This window comes from Anabrus simplex, chromosome 1 (assembly GCF_040414725.1).
Source record: "Anabrus simplex isolate iqAnaSimp1 chromosome 1, ASM4041472v1, whole genome shotgun sequence".
Classification (NCBI taxonomy): Eukaryota; Metazoa; Arthropoda; class Insecta; order Orthoptera; family Tettigoniidae; genus Anabrus; species Anabrus simplex.
The window spans coordinates 365,989,250-366,015,554 of record NC_090265.1 but is presented as its reverse complement, the minus strand read 5'-3'; the positions used below and the strand labels follow the sequence as shown (position 1 = coordinate 366,015,554).

The 26,305-nt window shown below is 39.9% G+C and overlaps 1 protein-coding gene across 1 annotated transcript in view; it reads right to left on the bottom strand.

The window, feature by feature from the left end:
- nau (nautilus) overlaps positions 1 to 26,305 on the bottom strand; it is a 307,290-nt gene that overhangs the window by 147,375 nt on the left and 133,610 nt on the right. The window contains exon 4 of the mRNA XM_067142925.2: positions 23,068 to 23,146. Coding sequence (XP_066999026.1) covers positions 23,068 to 23,146 — 79 coding nt within the window. The remainder of the gene's footprint in view (positions 1 to 23,067; positions 23,147 to 26,305) is intronic.

Sequence of the window (26,305 nt, the reverse complement as noted above, 5' to 3'; positions counted from 1 at the left end):
GTCGGGAAATTCCATGAGTCATGTATATATCCCAGCCTGATGAGATGAGCTTGTTGTTGTATTAGTGAAGTTCGTTGACTCATGTAATAAACCCCAGAGTTTGTTTATCTCTTGGGAGATAGGAGAAGTTCAGGGCATGGCCTTGACAAGAGGTTCACTCATGATTGGCTGGCAAGCACCAATCCAGACGTATCATCTGAGAGGAGGGGGATGTTGATGTCTATAAAGGTTGATCATACTGCGGCAACCAGAGAGATTGTAAAGGAACGAGGAGGAAGACAACTATAACCAGTGACACTGTGTAAGAGAACGACTACTACTAGAACTACAACTGACACACTGTACGAGAAATAAGTAGTGCTGATATACGGTACTGGAGTGACACGGCTGCAATGGACTGGACTTCAAACGTTCATGGAACGTAGTCTTGCTATGTTCGTTGAAAGTGGCTGATCAACAAATTGTGGAGGGCGTTTGCATTAAGTATTGTAGTACTTGTGGAGGTCTGGCATTATATGTTGGTGAAAGCTATCTCAGACTTTCCATAATTTATGTTGAGGATCGACAGACGTGTGTATATATCTTTACAACAAGTGTTAAAATATGTGAACACAGTATTACAAGGTACAGTATCTGTGTGATGTGATAACTGCCGATTATGAGAATCGGTAAGTTGAATTGATATAGAGACAGTAAAGGGTATTTATCTTCATGCATGTACATTGTTCATCGGACTATCTACAAATGGTAGCTTAGTTCTCGTTTTCGTTTTCCCACGGTTGTCATTATTGTTGTTGTTGTTGTAAATATGGAGTCTTCCAGCAATATTTTATGTGTGTATTATATGTATAATGTTGTGGGTTGATGAGGTGCTCATGCACGGATTTTGTTAAGAATATAGTTAGCTATTTTAGAATCAGTGGAGTTGTTGATGAACCTAGGTGCAGTTCCTACCTATTTAGTCGTTTTCAGGAGGTTATTTAAGGCCTGCAGCAGATGTACCAATACGCAGCATTATGTACACGCCCTGGGATATAAAGTTTATCATGCTCTATCAAAATTCGAGGGATCCATTCTGGTGAACTCTGGCGCCCATACTACGGACATTTCGATTAGAAATTTTTATTTATTTATTGCAAGTATTTTATGAAGTTTTTGAATATTTTATTTATGTTAAATATTTAAATTTTACTACTACTATTATTATTATTATTATTATTATTATTATTATTATTATTATTATTATTATTATTATTATTATTATTTATTTGGTAGTCATCAAAAAAGTTACAATTGGATTCCCAACGTGTGGCTGAATGATTGGTACATCTGCTAGGCTTATAAGCGTAGGTGCACTTGTCAGGTGTGATTGGAATTCTACAAACTATGTCAGTGAAGTGTTTTATATGTTTCATGTGTATTTTGGAGTATGAAGAAATGTTGTAGCGAGTCCAGTATTATAAAATTGAGAAGTAGAGAAGTTACGTTGTTGGTACTATGAATCAGGATAAGAGAAGTAGAAAGAATTCCACCACACTGAGTTTATCTAATTTAAGTGAGAATAGCGAAATGGCTGATAATACAAAAGATCAACTGGCAACGATAGGTGAGGAACCGAGTAACCCGTCTCAAACTCAGAATGTAGGGGATCAAGGGACGACCTTAACTCTTAGTATGCTTCAATCACTATTTAATCAGTTCAGTAAAGAGTTGAAGGGTGAATTTAACAGTAAGAGTGATGTATTGTCCAGTAAAATCGATAATAGTAATGTTGAACTGTCCAGTAAAACCGATAATAATAATGTTGAACTGTCCAGTAAAATCGATAATAATAATTTTGAATTGTCCAGTAAGATTGGTAATCAGAGTAAAGTGTTGAAGAGTGAATTGAGTTTCTTAAGTAATGAAATATACAGTATTAATAGTGAATTAAATTCAGTTAGTACGGAACTGTCCAGTAAGATTGAGAATCAGAGTAAGAAGTTAAATTCAGTGAGTGTTGAATTGTCTTGTAAAATTGATAGTTTAAGCAGTGCTGTGAATGGTAGAATAGATGAATTGAACCAGAAATTTGACCATCAAAGCAGGGAAATTCAGGAAGTCAATAATAAGGTAGAATCTCAATGCTTGGAATTGACTGAGAAAATTGAATGCCGATTTAATGTAGTTAGGAGGGAATTCGTTGAAAACAGCAAGGAATGTGACAAGAGAATAAAAATAGTGGAAGATAAAGTCGAAGAAATAGATAGAATTAAAACCAGTCAGAATGTTTTAGCGAAGCGAATAGATGAAAAGACTGAGAAATTGGAGAAAGACCTCAAGTCAGTAGAAGGAAATGCCAGAATGGTAGTTGAAGAAGGAATTAAATCATGTCATGTGAAATTAAGGCAGGAGATCAGTCAAATCCAAGTAGGTAGCAGTATATGTAGTAGGTACGTATCTTGTATGAAGGACTCTGAATTACCCAAGTTTAATGGTCGGCAGTTTAATCCGATGGAATTCTTGAAAACGGTGGAGAAACGGTTTTCCAATAATCATGACGATGGTTTGATTGAGTGGAGTATGGTTGATGAGCTGTTGGATGTTGCATTTGTTGGAGAAGCGAGATCTTGGTTTCAAGTTTATAGACAGGGTATTTCGAATTTAGAGGAATTTAGGGAGAAATTTAGTTCTAAATTTTGGAGTGAAGCTATTCAGGGAAGGGAAAGAGATCGCGTGCTATTTGGCAAGTATAAACCTCAGGAAGGTGTATCTACGACGGAGTATTTCTTGGCGCATGTTCTGATCAGCCAGAATATTGAAGGTCTAGCATCGGAGAGAGATACAGTCCGCCAGATGTTGAGGCATTTTCCTGAGAAGGTCGGATTAGCTGCATGTATGCAGAATATTGTTACGATTAAAGAATTAGAGCAGCTGTTAGAGAGGTTTGATGCTTTGGAAGGACAGGGGAGGACTAGGCAAAGTGAAGGTAGGAATTACGGGGATAATGGGAGACAAGGTAATCATGTAGGGGGAGATAGGAATAATCAGAATTTCAGTCATTCTGGGCAAGGGAATCAGAGTGGTAATTCTGGAAGGGGAAACAGACACTCTAATCAAGGAGGTAATCACCAGGAATATTATGGCAGAAGACCTAATCAAGGGGAATCAGAAAGTAGGGGGCGTACGGATCAAAGACCTCCAGATCAAGTGCCGAGACATGATAATGGTGAACAGTCCACGTCAAGTAATTTAAACCGGAATCGGACTTCTTAGTTGGGTCAGATAGGCAGTCCGATACCGAAATTCCTATTCACGCAATGAAACAGGTAAGTTATGAGGTAGACGTGAAAGAGGAATTATTGTATGACCATGTGTTTTGTGTTCAGGGAGATTTTGAGTATAGGGGGCGTGATGAATGTAAGAAAGATGTGTCGGATGTCTTACTTTGTGCTAGTGGTGATGGTAATAGCGGTGTTGCGATCGATAATCTTGTGGAAGTTTCTGAAATTGAAAGTGAAGTTTTTTGTGAAGTTGATGAAGGTTGTTTTGTAAATGAAGAGTGTTCACGGAGTATACATCATGAGGATGTTTTTGTCTATTTAAGTGTACGTGAGGAGAGTAAAGTTAGGTCCATTATGTGTGAAAATGGTGACTTTGAGATTAATGAAACTTCTGGTAAGAGAGTCGAAAGTAGCAGTGTTGTTGGCATGAAAGTGGTGCAAGTAGTAGCTGATATGGAAGGTGGTGAAGATGGATTATTTGTTGGGTCATTAAGAAGTAATGACAGGAATTTCGAAGTGTATTATGGTAATAATTTCAGTAATAGAGTGAGCGTGTGTGAGAATGGAAGTGTGCGTGAGATGAAAGAAAGTCTATCCAAGCGAGTGTGTAATGTTTTATTTAATTCTGAGAGATGTGTGAATGATATGAACGACGTGCTGTATGATAGCGATATGGAATGTGTGAATAAGTATGTGATCTGTTTGCTTGCATTAATTATGGGTTTGTGGAACAAGCAACGTTGTGAGATTCTTGCGCATTTCAGAAAGAGGGATTTCTTGGTTATGAATGTTCTGAATGAAAGCCTGTATGATTCCTGTGTGACCGAATGGGATGAATGTTTGTGTGTGAGATAGAGTGTATTCTAGACGTAGTTAGTTTTTATTACGGTACGCATTCCTCGCTTATCGATGCCAATGTTAAGTTTATATATAGCTTTTTCAATTGTACCAGGGTCCGTATACTGTGACAGTAGAATAGGCAAGTGTGCTTATAGGCTTCTAACTTCTGACGACGAGGTCCTTGAGACATTTAATATCTATAGCCTTCGCAGATATAAGAGATAGGATCTGCACCTTGAATGTATATATTATCAATTATGAGTTATGTGTACAGTAGCAAGAAGGGATTGTGTTCAATGGTATATGAAACAATCAGAGCTGTGTGTATATAGCCATATTATTATTATTATTATTATTATTATTATTATTATTATTATTATTTGGACAAATTGTATTTCGTGTGTGCGAATACAATGCAGTAGACGCAATGTATATATCATTATTACAGTAAATTAAGTGTTCAGTTATGTCATTATAAGGTTACGTATGAAGTTCTGTTTTATGGTGAATCATAATATGTGATATCATCGATTCACCAAGGGGGCATTATGTGATAGTACGTATATCACACCCTCGAATTGTATGTAGAAGTTAGAGATATTATTGTCAGTATTCGATTTATTATTATTATTATGATTATTATTATTATTATTATTATTATCAGTATTTCATTTGTATATTTTGCGATTTATATTTGTAAGCTGGAAGATATTCACATATTTAGGTATGAGTAATTTGTTTTGCACGAGTGGGAAAACATTGCTTTAATAACTCTGGTAATTTGGATGAGTCATGTGGCTACCCCAGTGTTTGTTGTGATGTACTTGTGTCGGGAAATTCCATGAGTCATGTATATATCCCAGCCTGATGAGATGAGCTTGTTGTTGTATTAGTGAAGTTCGTTGACTCATGTAATAAACCCCAGAGTTTGTTTATCTCTTAGGAGATAGGAGAAGTTCAGGGCATGGCCTTGACAAGAGGTTCACTCATGATTGGCTGGCAAGCACCAATCCAGACGTATCATCTGAGAGGAGGGGGATGTTGATGTCTATAAAGGTTGATCATACTGCGGCAACCAGAGAGATTGTAAAGGAACGAGGAGGAAGACAACTATAACCAGTGACACTGTGTAAGAGAACGACTACTACTAGAACTACAACTGACACACTGTACGAGAAATAAGTAGTGCTGATATACGGTACTGGAGTGACACGGCTGCAATGGACTGGACTTCAAACGTTCATGGAACGTAGTCTTGCTATGTTCGTTGAAAGTGGCTGATCAACAAATTGTGGAGGGCGTATGCATTAAGTATTGTAGTACTTGTGGAGGTCTGGCATTATATGTTGGTGAAAGCTATCTCAGACTTTCCATAATTTATGTTGAGGATCGACAGACGTGTGTATATATCTTTACAACAAGTGTTAAAATATGTGAACACAGTATTACAAGGTACAGTATCTGTGTGATGTGATAACTGCCGATTATGAGAATCGGTAAGTTGAATTGATATAGAGACAGTAAAGGGTATTTATCTTCATACATGTACATTGTTCATCGGACTATCTACAAATGGTAGCTTAGTTCTCGTTTTCGTTTTCCCACGGTTGTCCTTATTGTTGTTGTTGTAAATATGGAGTCTTCCAGCAATATTTTATGGTGTTTTATATGTATAATGTTGTATGTTGATGAGGTGCTCATGCACGGATTTTGTTAAGAATATAGTTAGCTATTTTAAAATCAGTGGAGTTATTGATGAACCTAGGTGCAGTTCCTACCTATTTAGTCGTTTTCAGGAGGTTAGGTAAGGCCTGCAGCAGATGTACCAGTACGCAGCATTATGTACACGCCCTGGGATATAAAGTTTATCATGCTCTATCAAAATTCGAGGGATCCATTCTGGTGAACTCTGGCGCCCATACTACGGACATTTCGATTAAATATTTTCATTTATTTATTGCAAGTATTTTATGAAGTTTTTGAATATTTAATTTATGTTAAATATTTATATTTTATTTTATTATTATTTTTATTATTTATTTGGTAGTCATCAAAAAAGTTACAATTTTTAATATATATTATGAAGCTTTAGAGTTATTTAGATGTGTCTGATTTAAAGTTTTCGATTATTTAATCATCAAGTAAAACTTTATCCTTCGGGAAGCTCGAACTGACTGGGAAGTATTTGATCCTTTCAAAAAATTAATAACGGGTAACAACATGTATGTATTAGTCGCGCTATAGGTATGATCTACACGATTTCAACTCTCTTTGAGACTGTCACCAATCAGCCTTGTGACCCCAAAAGCAGTGGATTCAGCACAAATCTCGGTCATTTTAGACTATTTACTACCAATCCCCATTCTTCCTCCCGTCTCAATGGAGGCTGAACGTGGAGTTAAACGGTATTCAAAGCGTCACAATTCATCTCAGCGACACATAAACATTGGATTAGACTTCAATATCGGTTATTTTCTATTATTTTCAAATGCCATATCCTCCCATTCCCCACCCTCAGCGGGGGTTGGTATGTTTTACCTCCATAGTATTATTCTTCCAGATGGTAAGTCATATGTGTACCAAGATTCGTTGAGAGCTATTCTGGAACATACCCACATACACCCATATGTAAGACTTAACAATCCAGAGTATCACAGTTCAACTCAGCGACCTCGTAAACGATGGTATTCGACATTAATATCAGTCATTTTCGTTTATTTTCATATTTCACCACCTCCGCTAGGAGTGCTAGGGGTGTTCTACACAACAGTATTTTTTTAAGATTAGTAAGAAATATGTGTACCATTTTTGTATGAAGGCTATGTTGGAAGAAACACTTATACATCCGTAATTTTGGTCGTTTTGGGCAATTTCCTTTCCATCCCTTCTCATCTCCATGCCGATGGGGGCTGAAGATGGACTTTAGCGACGTCCGGAGTGCCACTATTCTTCTTAGCGACCACATCTCAGCCCCTCCCACCCCACCCCTAGGGGTGCTAGGCTTACCACACCTCCTCGCAGTTTATCTCCTGGAAGTAAGTCATAAGTGTGCCATGTTTGGTTGAAATCTCTCCCGTAGTCCAGAGAATATGGATTCAACACTAATATAGGTCCTTTTTAGTTATAATTATATTTCTCCCCCTTCTTTAGGGCTTCTAGGGGTGCCTTGCCCCCACGGTATTTTTTCCAGATAGTCGGTAATATTTTTACCAAGTTTTGTTGACACACATACCGGAACAACATATAAACATCCATAATATATGGTCATTTGGACATTTTTATTTCTTCGTCCCTTCTCACGCCCCTGCCGACTGGAGCTTAATTTGGACTTATACGACATCCGGAGTGTCACTATTCATCTCAGCGACCCCGAAAACTATGGATTCAAAACTATTTACAATTATTTGTATATCTCACCCCCCCCCCTCCTCGCCCCCACCCTCAACAAATCCGAAGTGTCGCTATTCATCTCAGTGACCCAGCGAACTGTGGATTCAACGCTATTTTTGATTATATTTATCTCACTCCCGCCCTCGCCCCGACTTCACAGGGGGCTGAACTTGGATTTTTTTTAAATCCGGAATTACACTGTTCACCTCAGTGGCCGCGAAAGCTGAGGATTAAACACTATTTTCGATTATTTTCATATCACCTCCTTCGAGCCCACCCGTAAGTGATAAATAGTCCTGAGTGACACTATTCATCTCAGCGACCCCGAGAACAATGGATTCGACACTATTTTGGATTACTTTTATATCTCACTCCCCGTCGTCCCCAGCCCAAAGGGGGCTGAAATAGGACTTTAATAAATCCGCAGTGTCACTATTCATCTCTGCGACCCCGTAAACTATGGATTCGACACTATTTTCGATTATTTTTATATCTCACTCGCCCCCGCCGCAAACGGGGCTAAAATTGGACTTTAAAAATCAAAGAGTCACTGTTCATCTCAGCGACCCCGAAAGTAATGGATTAAACGCTATCTTCGATTATATATCTTTCCCTCGACTCCCACCCCCAAGGGATACAAAATCCAGAGTGTCACTATTCATCACGGCGACTCCGAGAGCTATGGATTTGACGCTACTTTCGATTATTTTATATCTCACTTCCCCTCCCCCCCAACCAAAGGGGGCTGAACTTGGACTTTCAAATATACGGAGTGTTACTATTCATCGCAGTGACCCCGAATATGGATTCGATGCTATTATCGATTATTTTTATAAATCAGCACCTAGCCCCCCCCCCCGCGCTCATTTAAGGGTGCTTGTGGTGTCTTTGCCCCACGACGTTTGTCTTCTGATACTAAGTCACAAGTGTACGAAGTTTGTTTGAAATCGCTCCAGTAGTTTAGGAGATGCAATACATAAATATCCACATACAATGACATTGATGTACACATAGATATATAGACAGATTACATAGACCCTTTGCTCGTTGGGAACCCCCAGTTGCTCTTAGTTAGGAGTGGGTGATAACTCGTGTCATTCCACTCTTGATATTCTACAGTTTCTTGAATATCTTACACATCTAATAGAGAGCTACATTCTTCAAACTGGGCAGACCTATCAAAGTTGGTCCTATATATTGAAAGTACGTCTCGATCACGGCATGTTGGATTGCTATTTTCAAATAACAGCCACGGTCATTCATGAAGCTCCCAGCAAGGGATGGTACTTTATAAACCATGGTGACGTGTTCCCATCCTCCTATATTACAGCATTTCTTTTTTTGCTATTTGCTTTACGTCGCACCGACACACATATGTCTTATGGCGACGATGGGAGAGGAAAGGCCTGGGAATAGGAAGGAAGCGGCCGTGGCTTTAATTAAGGTACAGCCTGGAGTGAAAATGGGAAACCACGGAAAACCATCTTCAGGGCTGCCGACAGTGGGGTTCGAACCTACTATCTCCCGAATACTGGATGCTGGCCGCACTTAAGCGACTGCAGCTATCGAGCTCGGTATTATTATTATTATTATTATTATTATTATTATTATTATTATTATTATTATTATTATTATTATTTAAGAGTGTATCCTCCTGCTTCAAAACACGCTCTGCAACGAGGTGCCATGACCTGTATAGACATTCAAAGGTCCCAGGCATGTCCTGTAGAGTGTACACAGCTGCAAGTACCCGAGCGACGAGTTCTTTCTCGGATTCAATTGGAGTCTCATACACTCTCTCGTTCTGCTCTAAAAAAAGCAAAAACGTACTGCGTGTTGTCACAGCACAGACATTGCATTATGACGTCATGACATGTTTAATAGAAAATGTAGGCCTAATATTGATGGTTTTGAAGAATCAGAGTCATAATTAACTTATACCCTTAGAGTACAGTTTCTGAATTTATCAGCCAATAATTCGTTTCAGATCCATGGTTATCTGCCAAAAAGGGTTTGTTTCGGTCTCTTCTACCATCTTTAGAAGTTGGAGTATTGAATTTTGCTTCGCTCCTTACATGTTATGAGTTATAAATAATGTTCCAATGATTGACCAAATTTCATTATATTCTGAATATTTATACTGTATATCTATACGACTGGCTGTCCGCCTCCGTAGCGAAACGGTTAGTGTTATTAGCTGCCGTCCTCGGGGGCCCAGGTTCGATTCCCGGTACTGCCAGGAATTTAAGATTGGTAGGAGGGCTGGTATGTGGTTGAAATGGTACATGCAGCTCACCTCCATTGGGGGTGTGCCTGAAAAGAGTTGCACCACCTCGGGATGAGGACACGAGTTTACCTTTTCTATACGACTGGCTGACCAAATCCTGCAAGTTAACGAGCGATTAGTTTAAACAAGATAAAATTTAAGATAATCTCTAGAACGGAGCAGCAAGGAGATCACATAATTTACGAAAAAGCCGTCCTCAAAGTTGAGTATTTATGAACGGTATTCAAGGAGAAGAAAGAGGATACTGATAATTTAACATTAAGTAAGGAAAAGGCTGGAAATCATCATCATCATCATCATCATCATCATCATCATCATCATCTGTTTACCCTCTAGGTTCGGCTTTTCCCTCGGACTCAGCGAGGGATCCCACCTCTACCGCCTCAAGGACAGTGCCCTTGAGCTTCAGACTCTGGGTCGGGGGATACAACTGGGGAGGATGACCCGTACCTCGCCCAGGCCGCCTCACCTGCTATTCTGAACAGGGGTCTTGGTGGGGGATGGGAAGATTGAAAGGGATAGGCAAGGAAGAGGGAAGGAAGCGGCCGTGGCCTGAAGTTAGGTACCATCCCGGCATTCGCCTGGAGGAGAAGTGGGAAACCACGGGAAACCACTTCCAGGATGGCTGAGGTGGGAATCGAACCCACCTCTACTCAGTTGATCTCCCGAGGCTGAGTGGACCCCGTTCCAGCTCTCGTACCACTTTTCAAATTTCGTGGCAGAGCCGGGAATCGAACCCGGACCTCCGGGGGTGGCAGCTAATCACACTAACCACTACACCACAGAGGCGGTAAAAGGCTGGAAATACGTTTCATAACATGAAGAAAGTCCTCTACAGCATAAACCTTAGTCTAAATGTAAAAACTAGAATTTTTAAGACTGCTTTAAGAAAAGTGATGGACAGACAGGAAGCATTTGAACTCTCGACATATGGAATTATTTTGTGGCCCGGGTTATGTACGAGTAAGTGGGTAGGAGGATAGGGAAGAGAAAGCGTTTTCATCACAGAAATTGCAATATTTTTGTCGCGTGATGCGACGTGAAAATGATCACTTACTACAGTCGATCAGTCAAGGGAAGATACCGGTGGTAGGAGAGCATATAGTAGCAGACTCGTTCTTGGCTGAGCAACTTAAGAACTGATTTATTCGGGGCTGCAATATCTAAAGTGCGGATCTCTAGGATGATTGCCAACCTTCTGAAATGAGATGGCACGTAAAGAAAAAAGTAGTAGTAAAAGAAAACTCTATTATAACGCTACTTACTCTAGATTCAGCTCCCAAAATTACAGCGACTGGTTAATGTACCCTATATCACTACAGATTAGTTCCTTTGTGCCGGGGTGAACGCGCTTGTCTAATTTTGAGGAATATACTCCTACTTTGAAAACATGTTTCTCTTCTATCAATATCCAGATTTTTCTTGGGAAACATATTGAAAGTAACAGCCCTATACTCGGTTTTGTCTATGCCCGACGAAAAGTCGATAGGTACCGCCTCGCCTAACCAGTAATAGACTTATTGGTCCCGTAATGAGAATAATACCGAGTGGGTTAGGGTTGAGTACCTGTAAGCTTTCTTTCGGAAGATGATGGGTTTTAATCCCACCGTCGGCAACCCTGAAGATGGTTTTGCGTGGTTTTCCATTTTCACACCAGGCAAATGATAGGACTCTACCTTGAATAAGCTCATGGCAGCTATCTTCCCAGTCCTAGCCCTTTACCTTCCATGCGTCACCGAAAATCTTCGAAGTGTTAATGCGACATTAAACCTCTATCAGAAAAGAAAAGAGGTTACTATTTAACAGTTTCACCTCTGAAATACTTGGTTTATTTAGTAATGAAATATGGCGATTTTAATGCTATAAATTAGAGAGTTGGCATGGGAAACTAGCAAAGGAGATCATATTGAGTTCGTCTTACATATTGTTTGTAGTAAAATAGTTTCTTTTTCTTGGAAATGAAATGGCGTATGGCTTTTGTGCCGGGAGTGTCCGAGGACAAGTTCGGCTCGCCAGACACAGGTCTTATGTTTTGACTCCCGTAGGCGACCCGCGCGTCGTGATGAGGATGAAATGATGATGAAGACGACACATACACCTAGCCCCCGTGCCAGCGAAACAAACCAATTATGGTTACTATTCCCGACCCTGCCGGGAATCAAGCCCGGGAACCCTGTGGCCAAAGGCCAGCACGCTAACCATTTAGCCATCAAGCTGGAATTTTTTCTCGGAGGAACCAATACACTAGCAGAAAATTCCTTAGGGATACACTCACCGTATTTATTATGGGGTGCCGTGCGGAGTGGCTCAGAGGGTTGTGGTGCTGGTCTTCTGACCCCAACTTGGAAGGTTCGATCCTGATTCAGTCCGGTAGTATTTGAATGTGCTCAATACGTCAGTCTCGTGTCGGTAGATTTACTAGCACGTAAAAGGACTCCTGCGGGAGTAAATTCCGGCACAACGGCGTCTCCGAAAACCGTAAGAAATTAGTTAGTTGGACGTAAATCAAATCACATTATTATTATTATTATTATTATTATTATTATTATTATTATTATTATTATTATTATTATTATTATTATTATTATTATTATTATTATTATTATTATTATCCAACTTCTCCTTTACTTATTAGAATTCTACGAAATTTGTGAAGCACAGACTTGGATTATTCTTATACCCATAGCCTTATGTTGTAGGTCAGTGCTTTTATATACGAGGTTCGGAGTATTTTACACGATGGGCTTTAGTTCCTGTGATAACTAGAAACAAAATGTCCAGCACATCTTATTTACTATGCCTTTACTGGCGAGACCTAGTGTTTACAATCCACTACGTCTTCTGGTATGGGCTAGAGCAATTTTCTTACTTTCATTGATCTGTCTGTCTTACTCTTGACTTTGACAATATGAAAGTGGCTGAGGTATGAACGATGCTAGTAATGCCATTCCTTAGCAGCCAGTCACTGGTATGAATGGTGTGAACATGCTACTCATAGGATCGGATGGTGGACTTGGCAAACTGATATGAAATAGTAACTTCCGGCTCAGTGAGGAAAGAAACGGGAAAGTACATAAATTATCATTTCCCTAGTAAGGATCTTCAGTGATGCCTTGACTATCTATGACAGCTAATGGTGGGACTGTTGAGGATCCAACCAACTTTCGGGCTGAGAAATGAACATACATAACTTACTAGTTACGGTGCACACAGGCAAAAAGGAATGACTAACATATTCCCAGCTAGGATTCACTTCAGAATTCCTGCATGTCTTGTTTTTTTTAAATTACAAATAATATTAAATACTAGAAAACGTACCCATTCTTCGCAATGATTTATAGTGGTATTTTTTTGCTAGTGGCTTTACGTCGTACCGACACAGATAGGTCTTATGGCGACGATGGGATAGGAAAGACCCAGGAATGGGAAGGGAGCAGCCGTGGCCTTAATTAAGGAACAGCCTGGTGTGAAAATGGGAAACCACGGAAAACTATCTTCAGGGCTGCCGACAGTGGAGTTCGAACCCACTATCTCCCGGATGAAAGCTCACAGCTGCGCGCTCCTAACTGCGCGGCCAACTCGCCCGGTCAATATTAGAAAGATAGAAATACAAAATATAAGTCTAGTACGATGACGATGAAAGATAAAATGTGAATTATAAACCCACTAAATATGAATCCTAAGCCTGCAAATATTGAAAGGATAGAAACGCTGAATAAACTATAATGCGATGAGCATGATAATGAGAATGGCTGAATAAATAAACAGCTGTTCCCAAATGTGGATCAGCACTCTTATCACTCTCAACAATGCAACTGTAACCTCCAAATGTAGATCAGCACTCTTAGCACACTCAACAATACAGCTGTAACCTCCAAATGTAGATCAGCACTCTTAGCATTCTCAACAACACAACTGGAACCTCCATATGTGGATCAGCATTCTTGGCACTCTCAACAATACAACTGTAACCTCCAAATGTGGATCAGCACTCTTAGCACTCTCAACAATATAACTGTAACCTCCAAATGTAGATCAGCACTCTTAGCACACTCAACAACACAACTGTAACCTCCATATGTGGATCAGCACTCTTGGCACTCTCAACAATACAACTGTAACCTCCAAATGTAGATCAGCACTATTATCACCCTCAACAATACAACTGTAACCTGCAAATGTCGATCAGCACGCTAAGCACACTCAACAACACAACTGTAACCTCCATATGTGGATCAGCACTCTTGGCACTCTCAACAATACAACTGTAACCTCCAAATGTAGATCAGCACTCTTAGCACTCTCAACAATACAGCTGTAACCTCCAAATGTAGATCAGCACTCTTAGCACACTCAACAATACAGCTGTAACCTCCAAATGTAGATCAGCACTCTTAGCATTCTCAACAACACAACTGGAACCTCCATATGTGGATCAGCACTCTTGGCACTCTCAACAATACAACTGTAACCTCCAAATGTGGATCAGCACTCTTAGCACTCTCAACAATATAACTGTAACCTCCAAATGTAGATCAGCACTCTTAGCACACTCAACAATACAACTGTAACCTCCATATGTGGATCAGCACTCTTGGCACTCTCAACAATACAACTGGAACCTCCATATGTAGATCAGCACTCTTAGCACTCTCAACAATACAACTGTAACCTCCAAATGTAGATCAGCACTCTTGGCACTCTCAACAATACAGCTGTAACCTCCAAATGTAGATCAGCACTCTTGGTACTCTCAACAATACAACTGCTTTTCGCAGAATAGCGCGCTCATTCTTCAGCTGGCCTGTTGACAAACGGATAACGTCTTTACACGAATGTAAACGAACGATGACGAACATGCCTTCACGTGACCCCTACTTAGGTTCGAAATGAGTAGCCTATTCATTAGCGAAGGCGACCGCAGCCAAAAACACAAGAAAGGTGAATTTTCTCGAAAACCGTTAGAGTTACGAAGAAAACGCCTATGAACTTTCTGGCACAAAATTTAATTCCACGTAGTGCACTTCATTTTTTGATACGGCCAACTATTTACCCGTTATTTTGGTCATTTTGCCGTAGACCAAGCCAAAACAAATTTTAGAAAGGGAAAGAACGGTTAATTTGCTCGAAAACCGTTAGAATTACGAAGAAAATGCATATGATATTCTTATAGAAAATTTAGTTTCAGGGCCACATGGTGCATTTCATTTTCCGATAGGGCCAACGGTTTACCGTTACTTTAGCCGCTGTAGGGCAAAAAATGTCCAAATTTGGAACATACCCGTATAAATCCCTCACTAGTTCGAAACGGTGAAATATATCAAAATCAACCGTATCCCTTGCGTGACTCGTGATTTCCAGCTATATCCTTGCCAAATTTCTCCACAGTCGGTACGGTAAATTTGAACCTATTCGCAACAAACAAAAAGCAAACAAACAAGCAGGCAGAAAAAATGTCTTTTTTATTAATAGTATAGATTAAAGATTAAGGGGACTATCAGAATATTGTGTAAAGGCATTCAAATGCGCTGCAAATCACAAATGTCTCTCTTGGAATTAATATTTCCTTTTTTGTTAATAACCACTGTAGAATATTCAATTTAAAGGCTAAATTTATTGTAGTATTCTGGATTCCGGTGGTTACCCGTAATTTCTGCCAGACTAATAGAACTTGATTATATTGTATCATTAAATTGTCATTTTACACTTGTCTCAACAGTTGATTTTTTAAGATAATTGTTTATTGTAAGATAAAGGCCCCTACTATATATCATAATAATTAGAACCATTTTGTTATGATATACGCCTGCTTGAGTGGCTCAGATGGGCCCAAGTTGGCGGATTCGATCCCGCCAGAGTCTGCTGCTGTCTGAAGTTGGTCGAATACGCCCGCCTGTGGAATAACAATTGAGAAGTTATTTGACAATGAGATAGCAACCCCGGTCCAGAAAGCCAAGAATAAGGGCGCGTAAGATTCGTCGCATTGACCACGCATCACCTTGTAATTTGCAGACCTTCATGTTGAACAGCGGTCACTTAATAGATTTAGGCCCATCAGAGTTTCTTGTACCGATCGATTTATTGGCATGTAAGAGAACTGCTTGGAGCAAAGTTTCCGTGTCACGGAGTCTCCAGAAAAAGTACAAGTAGGGGTAGGACACAAAACAATAATTATTCTATCTACCTTAATCCCTATTTTCTGAATACTGAATGCTGTATTAACTTCGTGGTCGACAAACAAAATAATTAGTCTCTACTTTTTGTTAACACTATACTAACAAAGCAACTAACAATTCTTGAATTGAAGCTGAGTAAACCTACAGTAGATCAAATGTTAAAATAATCCTAGCTGCCACATTTGGTGTGAATATTGATTCGACACTACTCTCAAAGACTATTGCTTTGAATAACTCAGCAATTATTTGGATATATAGTTTACTGCAAGCAAAAATCTTTGTGCAACACTTACCAACGAAAAACGTTAGCATTTTGGCTTTTTGTTGTTATTTTGTAAAAAAATTATGGGCTGTGCTTTCTGCAAGAAAATCCTATATATTTTTTAATCTATCGGTATGATCACACAAAAAATTTACAGTATTTTCCAAGTTTTCTGACTATCGTATATGTTACGTAAGGAACTTGTGGACACCCCTTGTACATCTACATCAGTTTTTGCCATCTCTGCCTCGCTGCGTGTCCTTGCGTCATCGAGGCGCGCTCATTACTGCGGAGGAAAACAAACGGAGAGCGGTGTGTGTACCTCTTCTCCCTACCACTCTCAACCCGGCATCGGCTGCCGTCGTGTACATCAGCGAGATCGAATATTTATTAGCTTATTTATTATTTATTCATCGTACTTCCTGTAACTTCAGGATATTTCATGATCCAAACTGAGACTTTATAGATGTATCGAGCAAAAGAGAGTGCAGTAAACAGTTCTTATTGGACTGAAGAGAGGGTATTTATTTATTTATTTATTTATTTATTTATTTATTTATTTATTTATTTATTTATTTATTTATTTATTTATTTATTTATTTATTTATTTATTGCCGAGTGAATAGATCGTGCAACTATCAGCTCGGAGCCCTATCATTGGCAACTCTGAAAATGTTTATAGGCTGGCTCCTCCCTTCACATTGGGCAAATACCGAACGTGTACCTTAATTTCAGTCTCGTGATTTAGCTGAGGAACTGACTGATATAGGAGGCAACGGAGATCGTCAAGGAATGCGGCTGAGAAAGTCGTTTCACTGACCTCGTGATCTTCAAATATCTGGGTAGCAGTCGTCTTGGTAGCCCTTAATGGACTGAAAGTGCTACATGCTTTCATTTATTTACTAGATCTTCCCCACGGCTTCTGACGCGAAAAAAGATGATCTTGTGGCCATTTTTAGAACTGGTGAGTAGTGCAAACTTACATTATCGTGGCGATTCCCTATGAATGATGACAACTGTTTACTGTCTCTTAGATCATCAGCCCAGAGGCTGGTTGGATCCTCAAATAGCACCACCAAAGGTTATGCGGTTATAAGGAAATCGCAAAAACCAATGGCAGCACCAAAATAGGGCATACTAGGCAAGACAAGGAGTGAGGTAGTTTGCCATTGCTTTCCTCACTGGGTCAGAAAGTGCTATTGCAGCACGACTGACCCTATGAGCAACACCTTTCATAACACTCAGATGCACTAGTCGTGTTCTGAATGTCATTACTCAGCACCACCCATACCCCAGCAGCTTCCATATTGTCACAGCCATGGATGAGACTGGGACTTCGGTGAAAGCTACACTTAAATTTTGGCCTGTGCCAAGAGATGGATACAAAAGTACTGTATCCATCATGAAATGGCAGCAGGCAAAACTGTTTACTATAAATTTTCTCAACCCATATAAAATCGCTGAGAGAGAGAGGTTACATAACACCATGACCGGCTACTAATGCCGCCTCTTGTTACACAACTAAAAATTAGATCTCTAAACAGCATGTGCGGTACTAGAATTAGGTGCTTCGGATGGCTTTGGATTCTACGCTGAGTTACAGTTAAAAGTGAGAATACCTACTCCTTAATATGGAACGTTCCTACAGGAGCTTCAAAGTGTAACCGTACACCACTAAAAGTGAAGTCTCACCAAAGGTGTTGCATTAGATTTCCCGTAGGTATAACTATTTATAATATGTTATTTATTTATTTATTTATTTATTTATTTATTTATTTATTTATTTATTTATTTATTTATTTATTTATTTATTTATTTATTTATTTATTTATTTATTTTGTCAAAGTAAATTGGTTTGGCGTGGTTTGAGCTGCTGTAAGCTTGTATTCGGAATATGGTAGTTCGAACCCCATCATCGGCAGCTTTCAGAATGGTTTCCCGTTGCCAATATTATTTTTTATGCTAGGCAAATACCAGAATTTTACCTTAAATCCTAGCTCTGGTATTTTTCTATACCAGCGTTGACAAACGTATTCCTGCATAAGTGCGATGTTATAGAAGTGTGTTTAATTTTTTTATTTTTCTTATTTACCTTTTAATTGATTAATTACATTAAATGATTTATTTAGTGGAATTGTTTACTCCAAGGTGTAGGGGAAGCATGTTTGTCTTACATTCGAAGTCCCAGTATTCTATTCAGAAATGGTCCAAGGATTGCAGTCTTGTACTGATGGCTTGAACAGAGTCCTTCCAGTCTCAGGAATTTTACCAAGGAGCTTTGTGAAACAATTAACCCGTCAAGACAAGTTAAATACCTGAAGAAATTGTCTCTCTGACCACGTGGCACCCCAGTTTATGCAGGCCGTCTGAACGGCATTTGTAAATACAAAACCCGAACAACTTTGATCAAGGAGAGGACTGACACCGCCAGAAATTCCCTAAAGAGCTTTTCAAGGTCAGTGAAATGTCAAATAAGTGGTGCATATAACTTATATCTATGCCCTCCTCTGTCGCAGATCGAGTAATACTTCCTTAAATTAATACCGAAAGCAGTAAATAATAATACAGGCCATGTAGGCCCTTGGAGAGGTGGAAGGTAAAGGCTTCCACCATTCGTAACCTCGGCACGTGATGGGGTAGAGTGGTTAGCTCTAAGCCCGGCCGCCTTTGCCCCCAGGAATTAACCTGGTACTCTTTTTTGGTGTAGGCTGAGTGAACCTCAGGGCCACATGCACCTCCGAAAGTGGAAATCTCGTTTCTTAAATTTTACGACTTCCTGACAGGAAGTGCTTACTCCATGGTGTAGGGGAAGCATGTTTGTCTTACATTCAAAGTCCCAGTATTCTATTCAGAAATGTCCTTCCGGGCGAACCGAGCGCGCCTCACCGCCTCGGCCAGGCAGCCCCTATTTAAAACCTTTAATGACTTATAATACTTTATATACTCTAACTATATATAAAGTCTTCGTTAAATTTACACAAACAGTAGGACAATGATTAAGTTATGTTAAAAGTATAGAAATATGAACTGGAACATAAGCGGCATCGTCCTCTAAAAATATATATATTTCTCCTTTAAAGCTATTTCACTCATTTAAAACGACGCCTCTTTCATTTATGTATTGTGAGAATTGATTGTGTCCGCCCCTGTGGTGTAGTGGTTAGTGTGATTAGCTGCCACCCCCGGAGGCCCGGGTTCGATTCCCGGCTCTGCCACGAAATTTGAAAAGTTGTACGAGAGCAGGAACGGGGTCCACTCAGCCTCGGGAGGTCAACTGAGTAGAGGTGGGTTCGATTCCCACCTCAACCATCCTGGAAGTGGTTTTCCGTGGTTTCCCACTTCTCCTTTAGGCAAATGCCGGGATGGTACCTAACTTAAGGCCACGGCCGCTTCCTTCCCTCTTCCTTGTTTATCCCTTCCAAACTTCCCATCCCCCCGCAAGGCCCCTGTTCAGCATAGCAGGTGAGGCCGCCTGGGCGAGGTACTGGTCATCCTCCCCAGTTGTATCACGACCCAGAGTCTAAAGTTCTAGGGCACTGCCCTTGAGGCGGTAGAGGTGGGATCCCTCGCTGAGTCCGAGGGAAAAACCGACCCTGAAGGGTAAACAGATGAAGAAGAAGAAGAAGAATTTAATGTATCCTCCTTTTGCGTCAATACAATTGAACCACATATATGATTTCAGGGCAGAGGTTACGGGTGGTGGTAGCCTTTACCTTCCACCACTCCAAGGGCCTTCGTGGTCTGTACAGAGATGACTTTGCTATTCCAAATGCACGTGCATTTGATTGCTGAAAATATTAAACTAATTTTTGTAAATGTCCGATGAACATGCATCTGGTATACATATATTAAACAATAAACATGTAATTCTTGCTTAGACAAGCCGGGAAATCATTGCAACTGAAGGATGATGATCCCTTAGTACTGAGCGTCAAGAAAGATGAACTCCCTCACCCCTCCCACCTGACGAAATTCTTCATATGCCGCACGATAGTTAAGTAATATTTATCAGCAAATATACCACGATTTGAACCCCATGAATACATAAAATAAAAAATCCCATGTAAAACTGGAGGTCCCGTCACCAGTTGTGAATACCGTTGAATCCAACCAGCCTCCGGGCGGAACACTTAGCAGACAGATACGGTCACCGGATCGTAAAGGCTATGTAGTTTTCTGAAAGGAGGTTCGAGTATCACGTCAGGGTGCACCAGACTACCTGCCCCCGTCGACAGCCAGATTCTCACGCCACATGCGGAGAGGGAGGAGAGCTTTGTAAACACCACGAGTCGTTTCACTTACAAAGTGGCTCCGAATGTCAACAGCCGCTTCGACCCCCAAACATATGTAATGTGAGCACAGGATATAGACTCTCGTGTGGCACAGTTCATTTCCAGATGGCTGCTACATTCCCCTAAGAAACTATTGGGAAAAGACGGACCAATACTTCTTGATGCCACTGTACTGTAGACGTGGTTCCACTGTCGCATAATCTTGAAACTATTGTTCATGTGGTTCCAAGTCCCCTCTGGTATAATAATTGTTTTTTTAAGTCGCGCCAACACAGACATATCTCATGGCGACGGTAGGATTGGACAGATACTTGCAAGGTACAGTAGCAACCGCGCCGTTACAGGAGTGGGGAGCGGGTACATGTTAATCGTATATTATTTAATTTATGAATTCAATAATTGATTTACGAACAATTTTGAGTAGCGTAATTTAGGTAAGAGAAAGAAGAGATTGGGTGTATTAGATAGAGTTAGATTTAATAAGGTCAGTAGTGTTGAGCTAGGAAGTGATCGCAGGTTTAAAGTATAGTTGTTGAATTAGGAATTTGATTTAAGATTAAACTGATGGATTAACGGACCCTCTGAAGACAGAGCTGCGGTCAAGGTGCATCACTGACACAGTATAAACCAGCGGTAAATGGTGGACCTGAGTGGTCATCCGTCCGATATTAACCACATCCAATTTTGCTTAAGTTAATAGCAACTAGGTAATACCACTGGCTTGGGTATACTTATTGATTTTTAATAAGTTTGCGTTCGGAAGTTAGTGATTTAGCAAATTTTGAAAACTAATTTCAAAATGACTTAATTTCGTGATTTAGGAAAATTTTAAAAATATAATTTCGAGTTTCTGTGTTTATTATTTGACGTTCGGAATTTGGAAAAGAGCAGCGATGTGTTGCAGCATCTCTCGAAGGCACCGCCTAAGTTTCTCCTCTTCAGTCCAGAGCAAGTTCAAGATAAGGTGCTGGGTGAGACTGCTGCTATCAAGGCCTGAAGGGGGACTGATTTGGTGGCTCAAGGAAGGGTGGGGGAAGGTATTGGGGTTCGATCTTCCGAATGCAAGCTAACGCTAACAGCTATACATCCCGAACCGCACAGCCAATTCGCTCGTTATCAGTACTAAGGTGACCTCCAGACACCAAGATCACGCGGGCTCAACCCAACAGATATAGTCGGATTTTTGAAAGGTGAGGAAATGTCCTTAAGGCTCTGCGTGCCATGTGATGTCGGCATGTAAAGACCTCTGGTGATACATTTCGTGTTCACTGAACAATATTAATTAAAATTCACTCATAAATCATCCAACAGAGATCCATTTCTCTGCCATCTGCTAGAGTAAAACGGAACGTCAAAATTGACGTGCAGGCAACCTGAATGGCGTCAATTCAAGAGGCCTGTACATAGTAGCTGAGGCTATACGATGATGATAACTATTGTTATTAGTAGTAGAAGTATTATTTATTATTACGTTTCCGGACAAGTAAAAATGACACCCTGGAGTAATCTGGGTCCCACATCTCCAGGAAAATGTGAAGGACCATTATATCACAGCATTAGAATTGCGGTAAAATGCTGAAAACCAAACCAAACTCAAGCCCCATGGCGCAACAGCCCTAAAGGGTCATGGCCTACCAAGCGACTGCTGGTCAGCCCGAAGGTCTACAGATTATGAGGTATCGTGTGGTCAGCATGACGGATCCTCTCGGCCGTTATTCTTGGCTTTCTGAACCGGGAAAACGCTGAAAAAGCAGCCTACAACAGTTAATAATGCAGTTGACTTCTGTGTTCAAGGCTGCGATGTCAAGTTCCAATACATTCGATTGGCATTTAAACTTTGAACAACTGCCGGGCTGAGTAGCTCAGACGGTTGAGGCGCTGGCCTTCTGACCCCAACTTGGCAGGTTCGATCCTGGCTCAGTCCGGTGGTATTTGAAGGTGCTCAAATACGTCAGCCTCGTGTCGGTAGATTTACTGGCACGTAAAAGAACTCCTGCGGGACTAAATTCCGGCACCTCGGCGTCTCCGAAAACCGTAAAAGAGTAGTTATTGGGACGTAAAACAAATAACATTATTATTATTAAACTTTGAACATGACCTCTTTCAGGAAACCGGGAGTTCCAGTGCTAACTGGGTCAGTAAGTCACCTGTAACCGCTTACCAAAAATCAGATCACTCTCTGTCAATCATGGTGACAATTTTCTTGTGTTTCTTCCACAGCCAACTTATGCATCACTCTAGTTAGTTCCTTGTTACAGCTATATCTCCTAAAAGCTAGAGATCTCAAGTTCAAGCAGCATGACATATTACTGTTTTCAGTGCATTGATATTCAGAAAATTGCTGCGTATGAAATCCGATTCCACTGTATCTTTCCTAATGAAAGATTTGCCCGTCTCAGGACCATATTAGTCTATGTTTTACATTCGATTCGAAAGATAACAGCAAAGAAACAATATTACATACTACTTGATACCTTCAATTTTTCCATGTAGGCCTATCAGGTTATAATTACCTTTTTTTATTTATTTTTTTTATTTTTAGTGGAAAGGTACTCACCGTTGAAGGGTGCAAACCGATTGAGACTGTCGCTGAACTGCTGAATGCGCTCTGCAAGAAGAGTAGGTGATCCCGCCGTCTGAAACACAAGCAGACAGAAGTTTGTATTACACTCAGCATATCATGGTATCAGTGATGTGGCTTTAACTTTAAATGTTCCGCTCCATGGTTAAATGGTTAGCATGTTGGTGTCTGGTCAAAGGGATTTTGGGTTCGATTTCCGGCCGGGTCGATGATTTAAATCTTCATTGGTTAACTCCGATGGTTCGGAGGCTGGTTGTGTGTGCCGTCATCGACATAAAAGTCATCATAGGTATGGCCCAATTCTCACGGACGCGTAGGTCGCCTATCAGGCGTCAACTCAAAAGACCTGAACCAGAACTTTTCGGAGGCTCCACGCCATTATTATAACCCTTGAATAAATTGTGTTACTGTTTTCAATATAGAGGAGGATATTTAATGGGTTAATGCATCGTTCAGGTGTGATACAGATGTCTTTTTCTTTTTCCTAACGCTTTACCCACACCTGTGGGGTCGCGAGTGCGAACTGTGTCGCACAAGTGGATTTAGCCTTGTTTTACGGCCGAATGCCCTTCCTGACACCAACCGTATACAGGGATGTAATCACTATTGCGTGTTACTGTTGTGCCCGTTCGCATCTCGTAGACCAACAACAAAATGGCGGCGTAGGAAGGTATGGCCCATGCGATCTACTAAGGCAATGAACTTCGTATCAATGCAACGTATAGGAGGCTATGTACGTCACGGAAAGGATAGGTTTCGAAGACACTGGAGAACAGTAGAGGCTCATTTGAATTGTTTTAAAAAATATAGCAGCGGGTGAATTGTTTAACGAGACTCTCAAAAAATTACTTCACGGAGACAAGACGCAGATGCAAGCGGATCTACATATTCGACGAATATACTTACCTATAGAAGAAGAATATTAATTATATATATTCGCGACAGCATATAATTAAAGTATTCATCGCTGTATGCAAGTAGAAGAACCGAGAAAAAAATATAAATATATAAAATATTGGTGATATACGACGGATTTGGGCTAATAAGCAGCAACGTAACGATCGAAAGAATCGGAATTCACTTTTGTGAAATATTAAATATCTACATACGAGAAGATTATAATTTCCGTAGCAGTAAAAATAATAATTATTTACGGAGAAAATATTTCACAGAAAGAAAAACTTTGACGATTATTTTAAATAACAGAAAAATGCAGAATACTATGACTAATTACTGCCCACAAGGAATTCTTCTCATTGTCTACAGATACAAGATGATGACTGTCTGCTAATTCATCAAGATGGACTAAACTGGGGATATGTACCGTCGAACCAGATGACCAGCCGGAGAGTATTGGACAGGCCAACCAGTGGAGATGATGACGTTGGATGAGGATCGGCCAGCCTAAAGACCGGACGATATGGAGTGGTCTGACGAGCTATATGACCAGCAGATGACCATGAATGTCCAGCCCAGCCAGATATCCAGTTCCGATCTGAGGGTCTAGTAGCAACAGAAGGACGGAGCAACCACCAGACCAGATGTAGCAACTGACGAGCTAAGTCCATACTTTTCTATAGTAGAGTAGTTTCTTGCAATCTGCACCCTCAATCTATTTTGGCATGTGCTGAGAGTTTGGTGAATTATGAAGTAATTAAGAACGCGTGTGTAATATAAGTAATGTGTGAAATACTTAAGATTTTAAGATTTGATGGAAGTGATGAATTAGAATAATAATATCACATATACTGGATACCGCACTAGCACGTCGACAGTGGAACTAATATCCGATAAGAGAAAGGTGTGTTACTTGTGTAGAGCTAGAATCAATGAGTCTAAGTCACTAGTAAAAGTTCGATTAATCGCGTTTTACCTGAGTATAGTTTACGTCACGAAATACCTGCGCAATACGATGATCATTGACAAATTAAGTATTCCTTTCGTCAGAGAAAGAGGGCATATGAATTCGTATTACTGTTATTAAAAATAGAGGTTATTGACTGCGTATTTTGCTAAGCAATTCTTGAATATTTAGCATATGGTTTTGGAGTTATGGCTATATGCATGCGGCTAAATGGAAGCCGATAGTATGTTAAAGTGACGACGGTATTGTAGTGAAATGTGATTATATACTGATGAATGGTTTAAGTGAAGAGATTTAGTTATGTTCTACGGGAAGTGTAAGAATTGCTATTTGACGTGTTAATGATTTATTAGTAATATAAGGTGAGTTTATATGCCATGTTTGAAAATATACGTCAAGAAGAGAATTCCGCGCAGATGACCATTTCAAGGTAAGGTAAATATGAATTATGTAGAATTGTGTATCGTGACAGTGATATTGTGTTTGACTTGGGTGAATAACAGGTACTGCGTAAGAGAGAGTGTTCTTATATATGATGCAGTAGACTCATGATTGATTATATATCTAGTATTTCGTGGAGCGGTGATCTTACAGGTTGATATGAAATACCTGCATTCTATACTATCCATACACGTTCAGTAGCACGTATATAAATGAAATATTGAGACAGTGCAGATTTTAAGAGTACATTGAGCTACTAATGGATGAGTGTGTAGATTAGAAACTATTCGAAGAGTTAGTTAGATTTTATTTATTTCTACTCAGATAAATATGATTTTAACTTAGTATATAAAAATGACCAGTATTACAATGGTTAGTTAGGAGCCAGAAATCGTAGGCACGAGGGTGGTATTGCTTTAGCTCGTAAGTCGTTACTTGTTCGTACTTGAAAGATGTTACCTAACACTCGGAGTTCAAACCTAAGAAAGACTTCAACTTATGAATGGAAGGTCGGTGAACACTGCCACAATTTAATACACGCAAAAGTGTATACTTGGGAAACATGTCTTATATGTTGTGAGGATAACTTTAATAATTAACAGAGCAGTATTTACAATATGAAAATTTTATTTGATTCCTTGAATGCTCAATGATCGTAAATATTATTAAAATAAGATGTAATACTTTCGGAACATGGCTACGAAGGTACAGATGTGTATTTATTGGAATTTGAACTTTATTAATGAGAAAGTGTTAGCATTTTTTTTTTAAGTTCCACTATTTTATCTTAAATGAGCCAGCGCTGACTCTAACTTATTTTCAAATGATGAGATAACACGGAATTAATACTACCCAGATTTCACTATATCTTGAACATTAATTTTTCTCAATAAATAATCTTATATATTT